Genomic DNA, 21027 nt, shown 5'->3' on the forward strand with positions numbered 1-21027 from the left:
TTGCGGCAGGTGGCGAAAAAACCAACACAAGGGAATAAGCTACATAACCTCATCCTCACCAATCTACTGTCCACGACCACATTGGTAGGAATGACCACTGCACAGTGATATACCTATCAATTCGTCCAATAAAAAGCGACGAGTTAGGAACGTAACTAAAGGTTTTTATTGACTAAATAACAGAGCCCACCCTCGTGGGTGATCGGGTCCAACAAGGAGGAATACCAGCCAGTCGACTACCTTTATACCTGGGCAGGTAGGTGGAGCCATGGGCGGAGTCGGAGGTGGTCAGCCCAGGTATAACAGCGCGACAAGAGGCGACCTCGTATAGTGATACAACAGTGAGAACGGTGATAACAATACAACAGTGATAACTATAGTGTAACGATAGTGAACGATAAAAGTGGTTTACCACACACAGTCTTTGTGACTAAGTCCTGGCTTCACTTGAAGGACACCCTCCATTACCATCACTGAGTTCCCCGCTAACATCCTGGGGGTCACCATTGACCAGAAACTCAACTGGAATATCCACATAAATGTCATGGCTACCAGAGCAGGTCAGAGGCTGGGTATTCTGCAGATGTGTGGCTCACCGCCTAACTCCCCAAAACCTTTCCACCATCTACAAGGCACAAGTCAGGAGTGTGATGGAATACTCTCCACTTGCCTGGATGAGTGCAGCTCCAACAGCACTCAAGACGCATGACACCCTCCAGGACAAAGCAGCTTGCTTGAGTGGCACCCCATCCACCACCTTAAACATTCACTCCCTCCACCACCGGCTCACCGTGGCTGCAGTGTTTACCATCTACAAGATGCACTGCAGCAACTCGCCAAGGCTTGAGTACCTCCCAAACCCACGATCTTTACCATCTAGAAGGACAAGGGCAGCTGGCGCATGGGAACATCATCACCTCCAAGATCCCCTCCAAGTTACAAACCATCGTGACTTGGAAATATATCGCCGTTCCTTCATTGTCGCTGGGTCAAAATCCTGAGTAACAGCACTGTGGGAGCACCTTCACCACACGGACTGCAGTGGTTCAAGAAGCCTCACCACCACCTTCTCGAGGGCAACTAGGCGACACCCAAAGCCCGAGAATGAATTTTTAAAAGAACACTCGAGATAAATTAAAAAGACCGTATCACAGTTGCATCTATTGATGGTCCTTTTTGTGTTGCTCATTTTGCTGTTCTAAGTTAACTTCCTCTGCTGCAATTCTCCTAACAGTTGTCTTTACACACCTGGTAAAATACTTCTTTTTGTGATTAATTTGTCAATGAGCTCTCTATTTCACTTTTTATCTGAGGAGCAGATATGGTTTGTGAGTATAGATTTAAAATAACTTTTTATTCCAAATCACAGTTGTTGGCGTCTAGCAGAATCTGCAAATTAACCTTCCCCAAATCATCCCTGATTCTTGAAAATTTAGCCCTCCTGAAATCTGGCACGAACATTAAGTAATTTGTCTAGCTAACTGAACTCTGATGATACAATGATCACTAATGCCCAGACGCTCTCCCACATGCAAATCATCCCAGGGTGGCCTCTAAAGACGAAATTCAGCAGCATATTTTGCGTTGTATTTTCACCCACAAGCTGAGGCTAGCAGATTCAATAGTAACTTTCGAAAGGGAACTGGAGAAATACTTGAAGGTAACAATTACAGGGCTATGGGGAAAGAGCAGGGGAGTGGGATTAATTGGAGAGCTCTTTCATAGGTACGATGGGCCAAATGGCCTCCGTCTATGCTGTGCCATTCTATAACTTTCAGTCCCGTCAGAGAGACGACTACAAGTTTATCGCTAGCATTTCCAACAGTTACAAGATGCAGCATGTGACAAGTCTGGTGTGCAAGCGCTCGGGTAGAGAATGGGAGTGCAGCCACTGCCCCCGTAACTTTGCCTCACCTTAAGTCAGCATTTTCAGGAAAAATGGGAAAGTTGTGCACAGAAAGGAGGATGTTGATTACCTGACGTTGGACAAACATCAGCACAACTTTCTTTGCTTGGTCAAATGGAGTGTCCTCCTCTAGAGGCGAGTTGCTTGTTGTATGGCCCACATCCCAACACAGGACAACAGCACTCTGCAGGAACAGCAAACACAATAACATTGCTGTCATATACAAAAACAAAACTAAACAGCAAGAACAGCACCAGCAACACATTTAGACAGCCAGAATACCATCAAACCCTGATAATCAGTGTCTACTGGTTTTATGAGTTTATTCTTTTCAACCCCTTAATCTTGTACGTACATTTTTCAACTTGTGTTAAATTTTATAACCTGTAGGCACAGTGAGGCAGTGCTGTCTCAATCCAGTCCTTATCACTAAGTGAAAGAACAGAATATCTGCCAGCTGATAGAGATATGCAGATTAGGAAGGTTGCAAATTCGATACAAGATTTGTGCTAAATTACAGATCTCAGTTGGGGAGCAGCAAGAAATTACAATTGGCCTCAGCAACCCTGAAAAAATTCCCACTGTCTCGACAACCTCCCCTCCCCCTCGCTCTACCTTGAGCACTCCCTCCCTAAACCATGCCTCTCCATTTCTCCCCACCTTTAAAGCCTTCGCAAAACCCATCATTTCAATCAAGTTTCAGGCCACTTCTCAACTATTATGCTTCAGTGTCAATCCCTTTATTCCCTTTTCTCAATCCCCCTCTGTAAAGTGCCTTTGGATATTTTCCACATGACAAGAGCTGTACAAAGGCAGTCATACCGGCAGTACTGAGGGAGTGCCGCACTGTCGGAAGGTCAGTACTGAGAGAGTGCCGCACTGTCGGAAGGTTAGTACTGAGGGAGCGCTGCACTGTCGGAAGGTTAGTACTGAGGGAGCGTCGCACTGTCGGAGGGGCAGTACTGAGGGAGCGCTGCACTGTCGGAAGGTTAGTACTGAGGGAGCGCTGCACTGTCGGAAGGTTAGTACTGAGGGAGCGCTGCACTGTCGGAGGGGCAGTACTGAGGGAGCGCTGCACTGTCGGAGGGGAAGTACTGAGGGAGCGCTGCACTGTCGGAAGGTTAGTACTGAGGGAGCGCTGCACTGTCGGAGTGTCAGTACTGAGGGAGCGCCGCACTGTCGGAGGGGCAGTACTGAGGGAGTGCCGCACTGACGGAGGGGCAGTACTAAGGGAGCGCTGCACTGTCGGAAGGTTCGTACTGAGGGAGCGCCGCACTGTCGGAGGGGCAGTACTGAGGGAGCGCTGCACTGTCGGAAGGTTAGTACTGAGGGAGCGCCGCACTGTCGGAGGGGAAGTACTGAGGGAGTGCCGCAGTCGGAGGGGCAGTACTGAGGGAGCGCCGCACTGTCGGAGGGGCAGTACTGAGGGAGCGCTGCACTGTCGGAAGGTTAGTACTGAGGGAGTGCTGCACTGTCGGAAGGTTAGTACTGAGGGAGCGCTGCACTGTCGGAGGGGAAGTACTGAGGGAGTGCCGCACTGTCGGAGGGACAGTACTGAGGGAGCGCTGCACTGTCGGAGGGGCAGTACTGAGGGAGCGCTGCACTGTCGGAAGGTTCGTACTGAGGGAGCGCCGCACTGTCGGAGGGGCAGTACTGAGGGAGTGCTGCACTGTCGGAAGGTTAGTACTGAGGGAGTGCTGCACTGTCGGAAGGTTAGTACTGAGGGAGCGCCGCACTGTCGGAGGGGAAGTACTGAGGGAGCGCCGCACTGTCGGAGGGGCAGTACTGAGGGAGTGCCGCACTGTCGGAGGGGCAGTACTGAGGGAGTGCCGCACTGTCGGAGGGGCAGTACTGAGGGAGGGCCGCACTGTCGGAGAGTCAGTACTGAGGGAGCGCCGCACTGTCGGAGGGGCAGTACTGAGGGAGCGCCGCACTGTCGGAGGGGCAGTACTGAGGGAGCGCCGCACTGTCGGAGGGGCAGTACTGAGGGAGCGCCGCACTGTCGGAGGGGCAGTACTGAGGGAGCGCCGCACTGTCGGAGGGGCAGTACTGAGGGAGCGCCGCACTGTCGGAGGGGCAGTACTGAGGGAGCGCCCCGCACTGTCGGAGGGGCAGTACTGAGGGAGTGCTGCACTGTCGGGGGGGGGGGCAGTACTGAGGGAGCGCCGCACTGTCGGAGGGGTAGTACTGAGGGAGTGCTGCACTGTTGGAGGGGTAGTACTGAGGGAGTGCTGCACTGTCGGAGTCTGTCTTTCTTTCGCTGGCCGTTATTTCGGTTCGTTTTAAACTACCTTGGCCGCTCGCGCCATCTCCACAACTCCGCTTCCTCAGACGTCACTTCCCGGGGCGCCACAGACATGTGACCGCGGACGGAATCGACGTCGTCGCCGCCGCCTTGGTAAAGGAGACCCGGCGGGCCTAAGGGAAATGGCCGCCCCGTCCTGCCCCTCACTGCACTGCGGGAACGGCGCCTGGTCTCTCCGGAACTGAGCTTTCTCCCGGAAGCTGTGCTCGCCAAGGTGCCGCAGACATGGAGCGAGCGGACCAGCTACAGTCCGAGCCACCGGGAGAAGATTGGCGGGGCTGAGAAGCGAGGTGAGGGGTCGGTGCGGAGGCCGGGTGGGGCCGGGGGCAGGTGTCGCCATCCCCTGATCCAGGTAGTTGACGCCCCAATATTGCCCTGTTCTTGCCCTGCGCGCTCTCCCCTTCTGCAGAACGCCATCTCTCCCTCATTTCCAGGGTTTGCTCCGTAATGCTCCCCCAGAATTGGACCATTGCCCTTCCTATTTCCTAACTCCGTATGGATTCTGTCTCAATGTAACTCCCTGCGACATCCTTTTGTTCCAGCACTTTGCTCACACTGCCCTTTCAACCTCTCCTGAAAAATTGATCAAGAATATTAAATTCCCTGGCCCGTCCAAAACTAGGGCACACCTCTGTTATATTAACGATACCATAGTTATGCTGAACCTTTATAAAGCGCTGGTTAGGCCACAACTGGAGTATTGCGTCCAGTTCTGGTCACCACACTCTAGGAAGGATGTGAAGGCCTTTGAGAGGGTGCAGAGGAGATTTACCAGAAGGGTTTGGGGGATCTTAGCTACAAGGACAGATAAGGGAGTGAAGGGTTATGGGGAGCGGGCAGGGAAGTGGCTTTGAGCCCAAGATCAGCCATGATATTGAATGGCGGAGCAGGCTCGAGGGGCCAAGTGGCCTTATACCTGTTCCAATTTCTTATATTCTTATGACAGGTTGGAGAAGCTGGATTTGTTTTCATTAGCGCAAAGGAGGTTGAGCGGTGATTTGATAGAGGTGTACAAGATTATGATGGGTTTGGATAGGCTAGATGGGGAAAGGCTGGTCCCACTAGTTGATGGTACAAGGACTAGGGGACACAGATTTAAGGTTTTGGACAAGAGATATAGGGGGGATGTAAGGAAAAACAGTGAGGAGGACTTGGAACTCGCTGCTGACTGGAGTGGTGGAAGCGGAGACACTCCATGTTTTCAAGGGGAGACTGGATAGGCATTTGAGGAAAATAAACTTGCAGGGTTACGGGGATAGAGCGGGGGAATGGGACTGACTGGATTGCTCTACAGAGAGCTGGCACTGACTCAATGGGCCGAATGGCCGCCTTCTGTGCTGTTATGACTTTATATCCCTCAATAGTTGCTGTTTTGTTTTGAATGCTTTGTGCATTCAAATACATATCCGTCAATCCTGGGTCCAATTTTTTTGGAACTTTGAACATTATTTTTCCTGGCTTTCTAACTTACATTCTTGATCAGTGTGTTTCCAGCCCAACAAGGAAGGATGCCGTGCTTAATCTAGTTCTGGGGAATGAAGTGGGGCATGTTTTAGTGGGGGAGCATTTGGGGAACAGTGATCACAATATCATTAGGTTTAAAGTTGTTATGGAACAGGACAAGAAACAGCTTCTATAGATATGTGAAGAGAAAAAGATTGGTGAAGTCAAGCGTAGATCCCTTGCAGTCAGAATCAGGGGAATTTATAATGGGGAACAAAGAAATGGCAGACCAATTAAATACATACTTTGGTTCTGTCTTCACAAAGGAGGACACACATAACCTCCCAGAGATGCCGGGGAACATAAGGTCTAATGAGAGGGAGGAACTGAATGAAATCAGTATTTGTAGGGAAATGGTGTTAGGGAAATTGACGGGATTGAAGGTCGATAAATCCCCAGGGCCTGATAATCTACATCCTAGGGTACTTAAGGAAGTGGCCCTAGAAATAGTAGATGCATTGCTGATCATCTTCTAACATTCGATGGAATCTGGAACAGTTCCCATGGATTGGAGGGTAGCTAATGTAACCCCACTATTCAAAAAAGGTGGTAGAGAGAAAACGGGGAATTATAGACTGGTAAGCCTGACATCGGTAGTGGGGAAAATGCTAGAGTCCATTTATAAAAGATGTAATAGCAGAGCACTTGGAAAACAGTGACAGGATCGGACAAAGTCAACATGGATTTACAAAAGGTAAATTGTGCCTGACTAATCTACTGGAATTTTTTGAGGAAGGAACTGGTAGAATAGATAAGGGCGAACCAGTGGATGTGGTGTATTTGGACTTTCCGAAGGCTTTTGATAAGGTTCTGCATAAGAGATTAGCGTGTAAAGTTAAAGCACATGAGATTGGCGGCGAGGTACTGACTTGGATAGAGAACTGATTGGCAGACAGGAAGCAAAGAGTTGGAATAAACGGGTCTTTCTCCGAGCGGCAGGCAGTGACTAGTGGGGTACCGCAGGGATCGGTGCTGTGACCCCAGCTATTCACCTATATATATTAATGATCTAGACGAGGGAACTAGATGTAATATCTCCAAGTTTGCAGACGACACAAAGCTGGGTGGGCGTGTGTGCTGTGAGGAGGATGCAGAGAACATCCAGTATGATTTGGACAGGTTGGGTAATTGGGAAGATGCAGTATAATGTGGATAAATGCGAGGTTATCCACTTTGGTGGCAAAAACAGGAAGGCAGATTATTATCTGAACGGCAATAGATTGGGAAAAGGGGAAGTGCAATGAAACCTGGGTGTCCTTGTGTACCAGTCGCTGAAGGGCAGCAGGTGGTTAAGAAAGCAAATGGTATGTTGGCCTTCATAGCGAGAGGATTCGAGTACAGGAGCAAGGATGTCTTGCTGCAGTTGTACAGGGCCTTGGTGAGACCACACCTTGAGTATTGTGTGCAGTTTTGGTCGCCTTATCTGAGGAAGGATGTTCTTGCCATGGAGGGAGTGCAGCGAAGATTCGCCAGACTGATACCTGGGATGGCAGGAATGACGTATGAGGAGGGATTGGGTCGATTGGGCTTATATTCGTTGGAGTTTAGAAGAATGAGAGGGGATCTCATAGAAACTTACAAAATTCTGACAGGGCTAGACAGACTAGATGCAGGAAGGATGTTCCCGATGGCAGGGGGAGTCCAGAACCAGGGTTCACTGTCTAAGGATAAGGGGTAAGCCATTTAGGACAGAGATGAGGAGGAATTTCTTCACCCAGAGAGTGGTGAACCTGTGGAATTCTCTACCACAGAAGGCAGTTGAGGCCAATTCATTAAATATATTCAAGAAGGAGTTGGATATATTTCTTAAGGCTAAAGGGATCAAGGGGTATGGGGAGAAGGCAGGGACAGGGTACTGAATTTGGATGATCAGCCATGATCTCATTAAATGGCGGAGCAGGCTCGAGGGGCCGAATGGCCTACTCCTGCTCCTATCTTCTGTGTTTCTATGTAACAGTAAAAGGTGAAGATACTCAAATGGAGGAGGGATAATTTTAGGGAATTGAAAGCAGATCTGTCCCAAGTAGATTGGGATCAAAGATTGGCAGGTAAATCAATAAATGAGCGATGGCCTTCAAAGAGTAGATAGTTCGGGTGCAGAATACACACATTCCTATGAGGGAGAAAGGAAGGAGGGCCAAAGCTAGAGTTCCCTGGATGATGAAAGATATAGAGATCAAAACGAAACAGAAAAAAGCTTACAATAAATGTCAGGTTCATAATTCAGTAGAGAATCAGGCTGAATACAAAAAGTGCAGAGGAGAACTGAAAAAGGAAATAAGAGGGGTAAAGAGAGAGTCCGAGAATAGATTAGCAGGTAACATAAAAGTGAGCCAAAGTGTCTTTTTATAAACAAAAAGAGTAAAAAGATAGTCAAAGAAAGAGTGGGGCCAATTCAGGACCAAACAGGAGATTATCTCATGGAGGCAGAGGGCATGGCTGAGGGACAAAATGAGCACTTTGCATTGGTCTTCACTAAAGAAGAGGATGTTGCCAATGTCACATTAAAAGAGGAGAGGGTAGAGAAATCCGAGAGGGTAGAGAAATCCGAGAGGGTAGAGAAATCCGAGAGGGTAGAGAAATCCGAGAGGGTAGAGAAATCCGAGAGGGTAGAGAAATCCGAGAGGGTAGAGAAATCCGAGAGGGTAGAGAAATCCGAGAGGGTAGAGAAATCCGAGAGGGTAGAGAAATCCGAGAGGGTAGAGAAATCCGAGAGGGTAGAGAAATCCGAGAGGGTAGAGAAATCCGAGAGGGTAGAGAAATCCGAGAGGGTAGAGAAATCCGAGAGGGTAGAGATAGAGGAGGTTGCTGAGGGAACTAATGGTGGCGAAGGCAGCAATCTTTCAATTTCCTTGGACATGGTTTGGTGCCTGACGACTGGAGGATTGAAAACGTTACACCCCTGTTCCAAAAACGGGAGAGGGATAAACCCAGCAACTGCAGACCAGTCAGCCGAACGTCAGTGATGAAACATAGAAGCATAGAAAAATCGGAGCAGGAGTCGGCCATTCAGCCCTTTGAGCCTGCTCCACCGTTCAATATGATCATGGCTGATCCTCTATCTCAATACCGTATTCCTGCTCTCTCCCCATACCCCTTGAAAGAGTGGGGCCAATTCAGGACCAAACAGGAGATTATCTCATGGAGGCAGAGGGCATGGCTGAGGGACAAAATGAGCACTTTGCATTGGTCTTCACTAAAGAAGAGGATGTTGCCAATGTCACATTAAAAGAGGAGAGGGTAGAGAAATCCGAGAGGGCATAATTTCAAAGTTTGCTGATGACACAAAGCTTGGAAATACAGTGAGAAGGATAACAACAGACTTCAGGAGGACATAGACAGATTGGTGAAATGGGCAAACACATGGCAGATGGACTTTACCCCAGTAGTGTGAAGTGATACATTTTGCAAAGAAAAATGAGAGGCAATGTAAACTAAATGGGTCAAATTTACAGCGGGTGCAGGAACAGAGACACCTGGGGGGTGTATGTACACAAATCTGTGGCAGGACAAGTTAATAAGGCTGGTTTAAAAAAGCATAACGGGTCTTGGGCTTTATAAGTAGAGGCATAGAGTATAGAAGCCGGGAAGTTATGGTCAACATTTATAAAACACTGGTTCGGTCCCAGCTGGAGGATTGTGTCCAATTCTGGGCACCACACTTTAGGAAGGATGTTGAGGCCTAGAGTGGTAGCAGGGATGAGGAGTTATGTGGAGAGACTGGAGAAGCTGGGGTTGTTCTCCTCAGAGCAGAGACAGTTAAAGGGAGATTTTAATACAGGTGTTCTAAATGATGCGGGGTTTTGATGGAGCAGATCGGGAGGAACTGTTTCCAGGGGCAGGAGAGTCAGGAACCAAAGGACACAGAGCGAAGGTCATTGGCAAAAAATTGAGGGAAATTTTTTCCATTAACCAGCAAGTTGTTGTGATCTGGAACGCGCTGCCTGAAAGGGCGGTGGAAGCAGATTCAATAGTAACTTTCAAAAGGGAATTGGATAAATACTTGAAAGGGAAAAATTTGCAGGGCTCTGGGGAAAGAGCAGGGGGAGTGGGACTAATTGGAGAGCTCTGAGAGCCGGCACAGACACGATGGGCGGGACGGTGGCCTCCTGTGCTGTCGGATTCTCTGAAATCCATTTCTCTTAAAGCAGTATTTTTTATTTCTCACTATCCCAAAGCCCTTTCTTTCCCTTATTCCTTTGATAGTTTTTGCTATTTATTCTACTTCTAGTCCAACCACTTTATTAATCCTGATATCCCACTCCAGTCCTGCACCTAGACTTTCCTTGCCACTCCAGTGCTCTATTTGCAGTCTCAACAAGGGCGTTGGTGCCATTTCATTTCAAGTGGTCGTCCCTTCAATACAGCTTTCCCTTGTTGCAGAACTCACTCCGGTTCCCCAAGAATGTGCACCCTTCTCTTCTGCACTAGCCTTTCAGCCACACATTGACCTTCCTAATCATAACTTCCTAAACCTGTCCAGTGTGGTACAGGAAGCAATCCAGAGATCATCACCCTTGAGGTCTTGTTTTTCAATCTAGAGCTTAACCCCTTAAACTCCCTCTAGAAGACCTCAAACACACTTCTGTGGTGGTCACTGGTTCTAACGTGAGACACGACTGTCTACTGCCCTTCCTCCCTTCCCAGTGGTTTTTCTATCTGTTCTGTGAGATGTCCTTCATCCTGGAACAAACCATTTGGGACTCCAACTCACAACTGGAAAAAGGATGTTCATATCACTGAGTATAGAATCTCCTGCTCTCCTATTCCTACGGTCTACCTGTCTCACCCTTTTGGCCAGTCCCGCGTTAAAACGTTGCTCAGGGCTACCCTGCTGAGTTACTGTCGCTGTCCACTTCTCCAGTATCGTGTATCTATTGGACAGTTCCACTAACTGATTCCCTGTACTTGAGTCCTGTCTCCATCTGATGCCCGCACTCCTCTCTTCCTACACTACCCCGTGTCCTAAACTGTCTAGCACTGTCGACCTTTGCCAGCCTCTGCCTCACCTCGTCTTCCGCTGAAACTGTAATGCACGCTTTTGTTGCCTCCGGATTCTACTATTCCAGTGCTCACCGTATGGTCTTCCAACCTTCAACTTGGATCCTATCCCACAGTAGCACTACAAGGAGGCCATTTGGCCCATCGTGTCTGTGCCGGCTCTTTAACCTTAGTCCCATTCGTCTGCTAGTTCCCCAAAGCCCTGCAAACTTCCTTTTCAAATATCGCACTCACGAGTATTCAAGGAGTTAGTAAAAATATTTAAAAATACAGGCTAATATATAAAAAATATATAGAGGCTGTACCAAATAATTAAAATTATTTCCCCACACCAAGATATAAAGAGCCTATAACAAAATTACATGATTATTAACTCCACTGTAATATATAAAAAGACTAGAACCTAAATATACAAAATGAGCACAGAAAAATATAGTGTATAATCTATCTATATCCGGTCTGTCTCTCTGTCTGTACAATCAAACGTTATAGAGCGTACCTACACGTATGTTATATCGAAAGAAACCTTATCATTAGGGGACTCTCGTAGGCGTCTTTACTTTTTCGTCAGACAAAAATTGTTTGGACAGTATACAAAAAACGTTCAAAAATCCACTCATTAGCGGTTGACCAATCCTACCTCTCATTAGCGTTGAGTCACGTGCTGCTTGACCAATCCTACAGTTCACTCACCTGATGGTTGACCAATCAGTGCGTCACGGGCGGGTCCTAATCCTCCAGTCTCCCTAAACTTCGCCGCCATTTTTTCCATCCCCACAGGGACAGCAGCAGCAAAAGAAACCCCCACATTGCGGCTCCCGCCCCGCCGGAGCGGCAGGTAAGTTGGGCTCACTCGGGCCGTGCCTCGCAACCACTCGGCCCGACACACAGCGGTCGGGGAAGCGGCAGCGGCCGTCGCCATCCGTCAGCTGTGGGGGAGCTCGGGTCCGTCTCGCCCCGAGAGCCTGGCCGGGCCTCAAGCGCTAGGCCCCAGACACGCAACGGGCGGGCGAGCTGCAGCTGCCGGCTGTCAACGGGCAGAGGGAGGGAGGGAGAGAGAGAGGGGAGACACACCGGCAGGCAGACCGCGCTGCCCAAAATTGCCCTGGCAATGCCGGGCACCCCCTGCTAGTAAAAATATAAAACTATTGCCCCCTACACCAAGATATAAAGAGCCAAAAACACAAATATTCTCCATATAAATAGAAACATAGAAACCTAGAAGATAGGAGCAGGAGTAGGCCCTTCGAGCCTGCTCCGCCATTCAATGAGATCATGGCTGATCCTCCAAATTCAGTACCCTGTCCCTGCCTTCTCCCCATATCCCTTGATCCCTTTAGCCTTAAGAAATATATCCAACTCTTTCTTGAATATATTTAATGAATTGACCTCTACTGCCTTCTGTGGTAGAGAATTCCACAGGTTCACCACACTCTGGGTGAAGAAATTCCTCATCTGTGTCCTAAATGGCTTCCCCCTTATCCTTAGACTGTGACCCCTGGTTCTGGACTCCCCGGCCATCAGAAACATCCTTCGTGCATCTCGTCTGTCCAGGCCTGACACAATTTTATAGGTTTCGATGAGATTCCCTCTCAATCTTCTAAACTCCAGTGAGTATAAGCCTAATCGACACAATCTCTCCTCATACGTCATTCCTGCCATCCCAGGTATCAGCCTGGTGAATCTTCGCTGCACTCCTTCCATGGCAAGAACGTCCTTCCTCAGGTAAGGTGACCAAAACTGCACACAATACTCAAGATGTGGTCTCACCAAGGCCCTGTACAACTGCAGCAAGACATCCTTGTTCCTGTACTCGAACCCTCTTGCTACAAAGGCCAACATACCATTTGCCTTCTTAACTGCCTGCTGCACCTGCATGCTTACCTTCAGTGACTGGTGCACAAGAACACCCAGGTCTCTTTGCACTTCCCCTTCTCCCAATCTATTGCCATTCAAATAATAATCTGCCTTCCTGTTTTTGCCACCCAAGTGGATAACCTCACATTTATCCATATTATAGTGCATTTGCCATGTTTCTGCCCAATCACCCAACCTGTCCAGATCGTACTGGAGTTTCACGACATCCTCCTCCACAGCTTACCCTCCCAACCAGCTTTGTGTCGTCTGCAAATTTGGAGATATTACATCCAATTCCCTTGTCCAGATCATTAATATATATTGTGAACAGCTGGGGTCCTAGGACCGATCCTTGCGGTACCCCACTAGTCACTGCCTGCCACTCGGAAAACGACCCGTTTATTCCAACTCTTTGCTTTCTGTCCGCCAACCAGTTCTCTATCCAAGTCAATACCTTGCCCCCAATCCCATGTGCCTTAATTTTGCACGCTAATCTCTTATGTGGGACCTTATCGAAAGCCTTCTGAAAGTCCAAATACACCACATCCACTGGTTCTCCCTTATCTATTTTACCAGTTACATCCTCAAAAAATTCCAGTAGATTAGTCAAGCATGATTTAGCTTTTGTAAATCCATGTTGACTTTGTCCGATCCTGTCACTGTTTTCCAAGTGCTCTGCTATTACATCTTTTATAATGGACTCTAGCATTTTCTCCACTACCGATGTCAGGCTTACCGGTCTGTAATTCCCCATTTTCTCTCTACCACCTTTTCTGAATAGTGGGGTAACATTAGCTACCCTCCGATCCATGGGTACTGTTCCAGATTCCGTCGAATGTTAGAAGATGATCAGCAATGCATCTACTATTTCTAGGGCCACTTCCTTAAGTACCCTAGGATGTAGATTATCAGGCCCTGGGGATTTATCGGCCTTCAGTCCCATCAATTTCACGAACACCATTTCCCTACAAATACTGATTTCTTTCAGTTCCTCCCTTTCATCAGACCCTATGTTCCCCGGCATCTCTAGGAGGTTATTTGTGTCCTCCTTTGTGACGACAGAACCAAAATATGTATTTATAGTTGGTCTGCCATTTCCTTGTTTCCCATTATAAATTCCCCTGATTCTGACTGTAAGGGACCTATGCTTGACTTCACCAATCTTTTTCTCTTCACACATATCTATAAAAGCGTTTACAGTCAGTTTTTATGGTCCCTGCAAGCTTATTCTCATATTCTATTTTCCCCTTCTTAATTAATCCCTTTGTCTTCCTTTGTTGAATCCTAAATTGCTCCCAATCCTCAGGATTATTGCTTTTCCTGGCCAATTTATATGTTGTCTCCTTGGATCTTATGCTATCCCAAATTTCCCTTGTTAGCCAAGTTTGAGTCACCTTTTTTGTTTTATTTTTATGCCAAACTGGGATGAACAAATTCTGTAGTTCATCCATGCGGTCTTTGAATGTTTGCCATTGCCGATCCACCATCAACCCTTTGAGTGACATTCCCCAATCAATCCTACCCAACTCGCTCCTCAGACCATCGTAGTTTCCTTTATTTAAATTCAGGACCCTAGTCTCTGAGTCAACTACTTCATTCTCCATCTTGATGAAGAATTCGATCATATTATGATCGCTCTGACCCAAGGGGCCTTGTACAACAAGATTGCTAATTAATCCTTTCTCGTTACATAATACCCAGTCTAAGATGGCCTGATCTCTGGTTGGTTCCTCGACATATTGGTCCAGGAAACCATCCCGTAAACACTCCAGGAATTCCTCCTCCACAGTATTGTTACTAATTTGGTTAGTGTAGTGTATGTACCTTTAAGAGGAACTATGTTTTTGAAGCCCCTGTATACTGTAGTACCAGTAGTGACCACTCGGGTATATAAGCCTGTGTAGCGACTTGTGTAGTTAGTTCACCTCCAGACTTTGTTCAGTAAACACTTGTTAAATCAACTCCTGCAAGGGGAGGAAAACGTTAGTGGGTGTGATATATAGGCCTCCAAATAGTAATATGGAGGTGAGGGAAGGCATAAAAAGGGAAATTAGAGAAGCGTGCGATAAGAGCACAGCTGTCATCATGGGTGACTTTAATTTACATATTGATTGGACTACCCAAATTAGTAAAAATTCTGAGGAGGAGGAATTCCTGGAATGTTTTCGGGACGGTTATCTGGACCAATATGTCGAGGAGCCGACTCGAGATCAGGCCATTTTAGACTGGGTATTGTGCAATGAGAAGGGACTTATCAGCAATCTTCTTGTACGAGGCCCCTTGGGTCAGAGCGATCATAATATGATCGAGCTCTCAGTCGAGATGGAGAGTGAGGAAATTGAATCAGAGACTAAGGTCCAGAACTTAAATAAAGGGAATTACGAGGGTATGAGACGGGAATTGGGTAAGATTGATTGGGTGGTGTTTCTGGGGGGATTGACAGTGGATAGACAATGGCAAGCATTCAAAGATAGAATGGAAGAATTCCAGAACATGTTTATACCGGTTTGGCATAAAAATAAACCTAAAAAGGTGACTCAACCGTGGATAACGAGGGAAATTAGGGACAGCATAAAATCAAAAAAAAGGGCATATCAACTGGCAAAAAAAAGCACCAGACCGGAAGATTGGGGGCAGTACAGGATACAGCAAAAGAGGACAAAGGGATTAATCAGGAAGGGGAAAATAGAATACGAAAGTAAACTTGCAGCAAACATAAAGACAGACTGCAAAAGCTTTTATCGGTATATCAGGAGGAAAAGACTGGTAAAATCCCAAGTCGGTCCCTTGCAGTCCGATTCAGGAGAATATATAATGGAGAATAAGGAAATGGCAGACCAATTAAACTCATACTTTGGTTCTGTATTCACAAAGGAGGACACAAATAACCTCCCAGGAATATCGGCAAACATAGGGACTAATGAGAGGGAGGAGCTGACAGAAATTAGTATCTCTAGGGATATGGTGTTGGGTAAGTTGAGGGGACTGAAGGCCGACAAATCCCCGGGGCCTGATAAACTACATCCTAGGGTACTTAAGGAGGTGGCCCTGGAGATAGCAGATGCTCTAAGGATCATCTTCCGGAACTCCATTGACTCGGGAACAGTACCCGTGGATTGGAGGGTAGCTAATGTTACCCCAATATTTAAAAAGGGGGGTAGAGAGAAAGCAGGGAATTATAGACCAGTAAGCCTTACATCGGTTGTGGGCAAAATGCTAGAGTCCATTATTAAGGATAAAATAGCGGAGCACTTGACAAATGGGGAAAGGATCGGACAGAGTCAACATGGATTTACAAAGGGTAAATCGTGTTTGACTAATCTGCTGGAATTTTTTGAGGAAGTAACTGGTAAAATAGATGGGGGAGAGCCAGTGGATGTGGTGTACCTTGACTTCCAGAAAGCCTTCGATAAGGTTCCACACAAAAGATTATCATGCAAAATTAAGGCTCATGGGATTGGGGGCAAAGTATTAACGTGGATAGAGAACTGGCTGGCGGATAGAAAACAGAGAGTTGGAATAAACGGCTCGTTTTCGGAGTGGCAGGCAGTGACCAGCGGGGTGCCGCAAGGATCTGTCCTGGGACCCCAGCTGTTCACAATATATATAAATGATCTGGATCAGGGAATTGGATGCAATATTTCCAAATTCGCTGACGACACTAAACTAGGAGGAGGGGTGGGCTCTGATGAGGATGTCAGGAGGCTACAGTGCGATTTGGACAGGTTGGGGGAATGGGCGGATACGTGGCAGATGCACTATAATGTGGACAAATGCGAGGTTATCCACTTTGGGGGTAAAAACAGGAGGGTAGATTATTATCTAAATGGCAATAGATTGGGAGATGGGGAAGTGCAGAGGGACCTGGGTGTTCTTGTGCACCAGTCACTGAAGGAGAGCATGCAGGTGCAACAGGCGATTAAGAAGGCAAATGGTATGTTGGCCTTCATATCAAGGGGGTTCGAGTATAGGAATAGGGATACCTTACTACAGCTGTACAAGGTGCTGGTGAGACCGCATCTGGAGTATTGTGTACAGTTTTGGTCGCCCCATCTGCGGAAGGATGTTCTTGCCATGGAAAGAGTGCAGCGGCGATTCACCAGGCTGATACCTGGAATGGCGGGAATGACCTACGAAGAGAGATTAAATAGTTTGGGCTTGTACTCACTGGAGTTTAGAAGATTGAGAGGGGATCTCATCGAAACATATAAAATTATGGCAGGCCTGGACAGGCTGAATTCAGAGAGAATGTTTCCAATGGCCGGGGAGCACAGAACCAGGGGCCACAGTCTAAAAATAGCGGGCAAATCATTTAAAACAGAGATGAGGAAGAATTTCTTCACTCAGAGTGGTGAGCCTGTGGAATTCCCTGCCACAGAGGGCTGTGAAGGCTAATTCAATAAATATTTTCAAGAGAGAATTGGATATATTTCTGAAGGCTAAGGGGATTAAGGGTTACGGAGAAAAGGCGGGGACGGGGTACTGAACTGGTAAGATCAGCTATGATCTCAGACGAAGATCAGCCATGATCTCATTGAATGGCGGAGCAGGCTCGAAGGGCCGAATGGCCTACTCCTGTTCCTATCTCTATGTTTCTATGTTTCTATTCCGTGTCTCCATTAACACACGGATCTAACAGTTAGCCCAATCTATATGTAGATTAAAGTCACCCATGATGACTCTGTGCCCTTATTGCACGCTTCTTTAATTTCCCTTTTAATGCCATCCCCAACCTCCGCCTTACTGTTTGGAGGCCTATATACCACTCCCACTAATGTTTTCTGCCCCTTGGTATTTCTCAATTCTATCCATACAGATTCCACATCAGAGCTAATATCCTTCCTTACAATTGTGTTAATCCCTTCTTTAACCAGTAATGCTACCCCTCCTCCCTTTCCTTTTTGCCTATCTTTCCTGAATATCGAATACCCCTGGATGTTGAGTTCCCAGCCTTGGCCATCCTTGAGCCACGTTTCCGTAATCCCAACCAAATCATATTCGTTTACCTCTATTTGCGCAGCCAATTCATCCACCTTATTACGAATGCTCCCCGCATTAAGACACACAGCCTTCAGGCTTATATTGTTAACGCCCTTCGACCTATTACAATTGTTATTTACTGTGGCCATGTTTGATTTAAACTGTTGATTTCTCTGATTGCCACTTTTGGTTTTCTCCTTCCTTTCTTTTGATTTGGTTAGCACTGTTGCCTCACAGCGCCAGGGACCCAGGTTCAAATCCGGCCTCGGGTGACTGTGTGTGGAGTTTGCACATTCTCCCCGTGTTTGCGTGGGTTTTCTCCGGGTGCTCCGGTTTCCTCCCACAGTCCAAAGATGTGCGGGTTAGGTTGATTGGCCATGATTAAAATTGACCCTTAGTGTTAGGGGGGATTAAATACGTGGGGTTACGGGGATAGGGCTTGGGTGGGATGGCTGTCGGTGTAGGGACCGGGTGCTAGGGTTTGGATGATCAGCCATGATCTCGTTGAATGGCGGAGCAGGCTCGAAGGGCTGAATGGCCTACTCCTGCTCCTATCTTCTATGTTTCTATCCTTGTTTCCCTTTCCTCTGTCCCCCTGCTCAGGTTCCCAACCCCCTGCCATCTTAGTTTAAACCCTCCCCCAGAGCACTAGCAAACACACCCCCTAGGATATCGGTTCCAGCCCTGCCCAGGTGCAGACCGTCCGGTTTGAACTGGTCCCACCTCCCCCAGAACCGGTTCCAATGTCCCAGGAACTTGAATCCCTCCCCCTGGCACCATTCCTCTAGCCACGTATTCATCTGAAAAATCCTTCTATTTCTAATCTGACTAGCACGTGGCACTGGTAGCATTCCTGAGATTACTACCTTTTGAGGTCCTATTTTTTAATTTACCTCCTAACTCCCTATATTCAGCTTTTAGGACCTCATCCTGGTTTTTACCTATATCGTTGGTACCTATATGCACCACGACAACTGGCTGTTCACCCTCCCCTTCCAAAATGTTCTGCAGCCGCTCTGAGACATCCATTTGGGGAGGACTAACAAGGAAAGGGAATACACATTAAATGGTCGGACACTGAGTGAGTAGTGTAGAGGAACAAAGGGACCTTGGAGTGCATGTCTACAGATCCCTGAAGGTAGCAGGCCAAGTAGATAAGGTGGTTAAGAAGGCATACGGAATGCTTGCCTTTATTAGCCGTGGCATAGAATACAAGAGCGGGGGGTTATGCTTCAACTGTATAAAACACTAGTTAGGCCTCAGCTAGACTACTGCGTGCAGTTCTGGTCACCACATTACAGGAAAGATGTGATTGCACTAGAGAGGGTGCAGAGGAGATTTACAAGGATGTTGCCAGGAGTAGAGAATCTTAGCTATGAGGAAAGACGGGATAGGCTGGGTCTGTTTTCCTTGGAACAGAGGAGGCTGAGGGGAGACCTGATTGAGGTGTATAAAATTATGAGGGGCATAGATAAAGTGGATAGAAAGGACCTATTTCCCTTAGCAGAGGGGTCAAAAACCAGGGGGCACAGATTTAAAGTAATTGGTGGAAGGTTTAGAAGGGATTTGAGGGGAAATTTCTTCACCCAGAGGGTTGTGGGGGTCTGGAACTCACTGCCTGAAAGGGTGGTAGAGGCAGGAACCCTAACCACATTTAAAAAATACTTGGATGTGCACTTGGGATGTTCTAACCTGCAGGGCTACGGACCAAGAGCTGGGAAGTGGGATTAGGCCGGATAGCTCTTTGTTGGCTGGCGCGGACGCGATGGGCCGAATGGCCTCCTTCCGTGCTGGAACATTCTATGCTTCTATGTAAAACAGCCAATCAGTGGGCTGGAGGAGCAGCCAGAATTGGCACTGAGAATGGGCAGCTGGCAAGGAGCAACATTGAAGAATGGTCCAGCGGCCAGCCCAGGTAGAAATGATGGCTAACTACAGTCGTAACACCGAGCATGGGGAGAAGCCTTATCCCAGGGGAGAGGAGGGAGCAGGAGGAAAGGGAGGAGTGGAGGAAGGAGGGAGCAGGAGAGGGGTAAAGGGAGATATGGAGGAGAGGACGGAGCAGGAGAGGGGTAAAGGGGGAGATGGAGGAGGGAGCAGGAGAGGGGTAAGGGGGAGATGGAGGAGGGGAGGGAGCAGGAGAGGGGTAAGGGGGAGATGGAGGAGGGGAGGGAGCAGGAGAGGGGTAAAGGGGGAGATGGAGGAGGGAGCAGGAGAGGGGTAAAGGGGGAGATGGAGCAGGGGAGGGAGCAGGAGAGGGGTAAAGGGGGAGATATGGAGGAGGGGAGGGAGCAGGAGAGGGGTAAAGGGGGAGATGGAGGAGGGGAGGGAGCAGGAGAGGGGTAAAGGGGGAGATGGAGGGGAGGGAGCAGGAGAGGGGTAAGGGGGAGATGGAGCAGGGGAGGGAGCAGGGGAGGGGTAAAGGGGGAGATGGAGGAGGGGAGGGAGCAGGAGAGGGGTAAAGGGGGAGATGGAGGGGAGGGAGCAGGAGAGGGGTAAAGGGGGAGATGGAGGGGAGGGAGCAGGAGAGGGGTAAAGGGGGAGATGGAGCAGGGGAGGGAGCAGGGGAGGGGTAAGGGGGAGATGGAGGAGGGGAGGGAGCAGGAGAGGGGTAAAGGGGGAGATGGAGGGGAGGGAGCAGGAGAGGGGTAAAGGGGGAGATGGAGCAGGGGAGGGAGCAGGAGAGGGGTAAGGGGGAGATGGAGGAGGGAGCAGGAGAGGGGTAAGGGGGAGATGGAGGAGGGGAGGGGTAAAGGGGGAGATGGAGGAGGGGAGGGGTAAGCAGGGAGAATTTTTTCCCCTTCAAGTATTTATCCAATTCCCTTTTGAAAGTTAATATTGAATCTGCGCCCACCGCCCTTTAAAGCAGCGCATTCCAGATGATCATAACTCACTCAGCAAAAAAATGTCTCCCGTCTCCTTTTTGAGGGGAGATGCGAAGACGTGGGTATGGTTCTTAATGAATACTTTGCGTCTGTCTTCACAAAACGGGGGCACTGTAGTTGAGGAGTGTGAAATATTAGATGAGATAAACATAGTGAAAGAGGAAATATTAAGGGGTTTAGCATCTTTGAAAGGCGGTCAATCTCCAGACTGGGATGAAATGTATCCCAGGCTGTTAAGAGGTGCAAGGGAAGAAATAGAGATTCTGACCATTTTCCAATCCCCGCTGGCTCCAGGTGTGGAGCTGGAGGACTGCTGACGTTTAAGAATGGAGAAAGAAATTGACCGAGTAATTACAGGTCAGTCAGCCTAACCTTGGTGGTGGGCAAATTATTGGAAAAAATTCTGAGGGACCGTATTAATCGCCATTTAGAAAGGCACGGATTAATAAAGGCATGGATTTGTTGAGGGAAAGTCGTGTCTGACTAACTTGATTGAATTTTTTGAGGAGGTAACGAGGGTTGATGAGGGTAGTGCATTTGATGTAGTCTACATGGAATTTCGCAAGGCTTTTGACCAGGTCCCACATGGC

General features: G+C 48.1%; 2 protein-coding genes across 7 annotated transcripts in view; one reads left to right on the top strand and one right to left on the bottom strand.

The window, feature by feature from the left end:
* LOC147120739 (DNA repair protein Ku80-like) overlaps positions 1-4406 on the bottom strand; it is a 197389-nt gene extending 192983 nt beyond the window's left edge. The window contains exons 1-2 of one of the 4 annotated variants that reach the window (XR_015078230.1): positions 4198-4404; positions 1977-2090 (exon numbers count right to left, since the gene is read on the bottom strand). Coding sequence is in view for 3 of the 4 variants with exons in the window: in XM_085986974.1 (XP_085843100.1) it covers positions 1977-2090; positions 4198-4215 (132 nt within the window). In the remaining variant the exon portion in view is untranslated. Of the gene's footprint in view, positions 1-1976; positions 2091-4197 lie in introns of all 4 variants that reach the window. The other 3 variants (XM_085986974.1, XM_085986973.1, XM_085986972.1) reach the window with 3 other exon arrangements.
* Positions 4407-4411: 5 nt separating this feature from the next.
* The window catches only part of LOC147120740 (transmembrane protein 169-like), a 254784-nt gene continuing 238168 nt past the window's right edge, over positions 4412-21027 (top strand). Inside the window, exon 1 of one of the 3 annotated variants that reach the window (XM_085986977.1) lies at positions 4412-4501. The gene's annotated coding sequence lies outside the window, so the exon portion shown is untranslated. Of the gene's footprint in view, positions 4564-21027 lie in introns of all 3 variants that reach the window. The other 2 variants (XM_085986978.1, XM_085986979.1) reach the window with 2 other exon arrangements.

Source organism: Somniosus microcephalus, chromosome 4, assembly GCF_052327205.1.
Source record: "Somniosus microcephalus isolate GS21.2 chromosome 4, FLI_Smic_1.0, whole genome shotgun sequence".
Classification (NCBI taxonomy): Eukaryota; Metazoa; Chordata; class Chondrichthyes; order Squaliformes; family Somniosidae; genus Somniosus; species Somniosus microcephalus.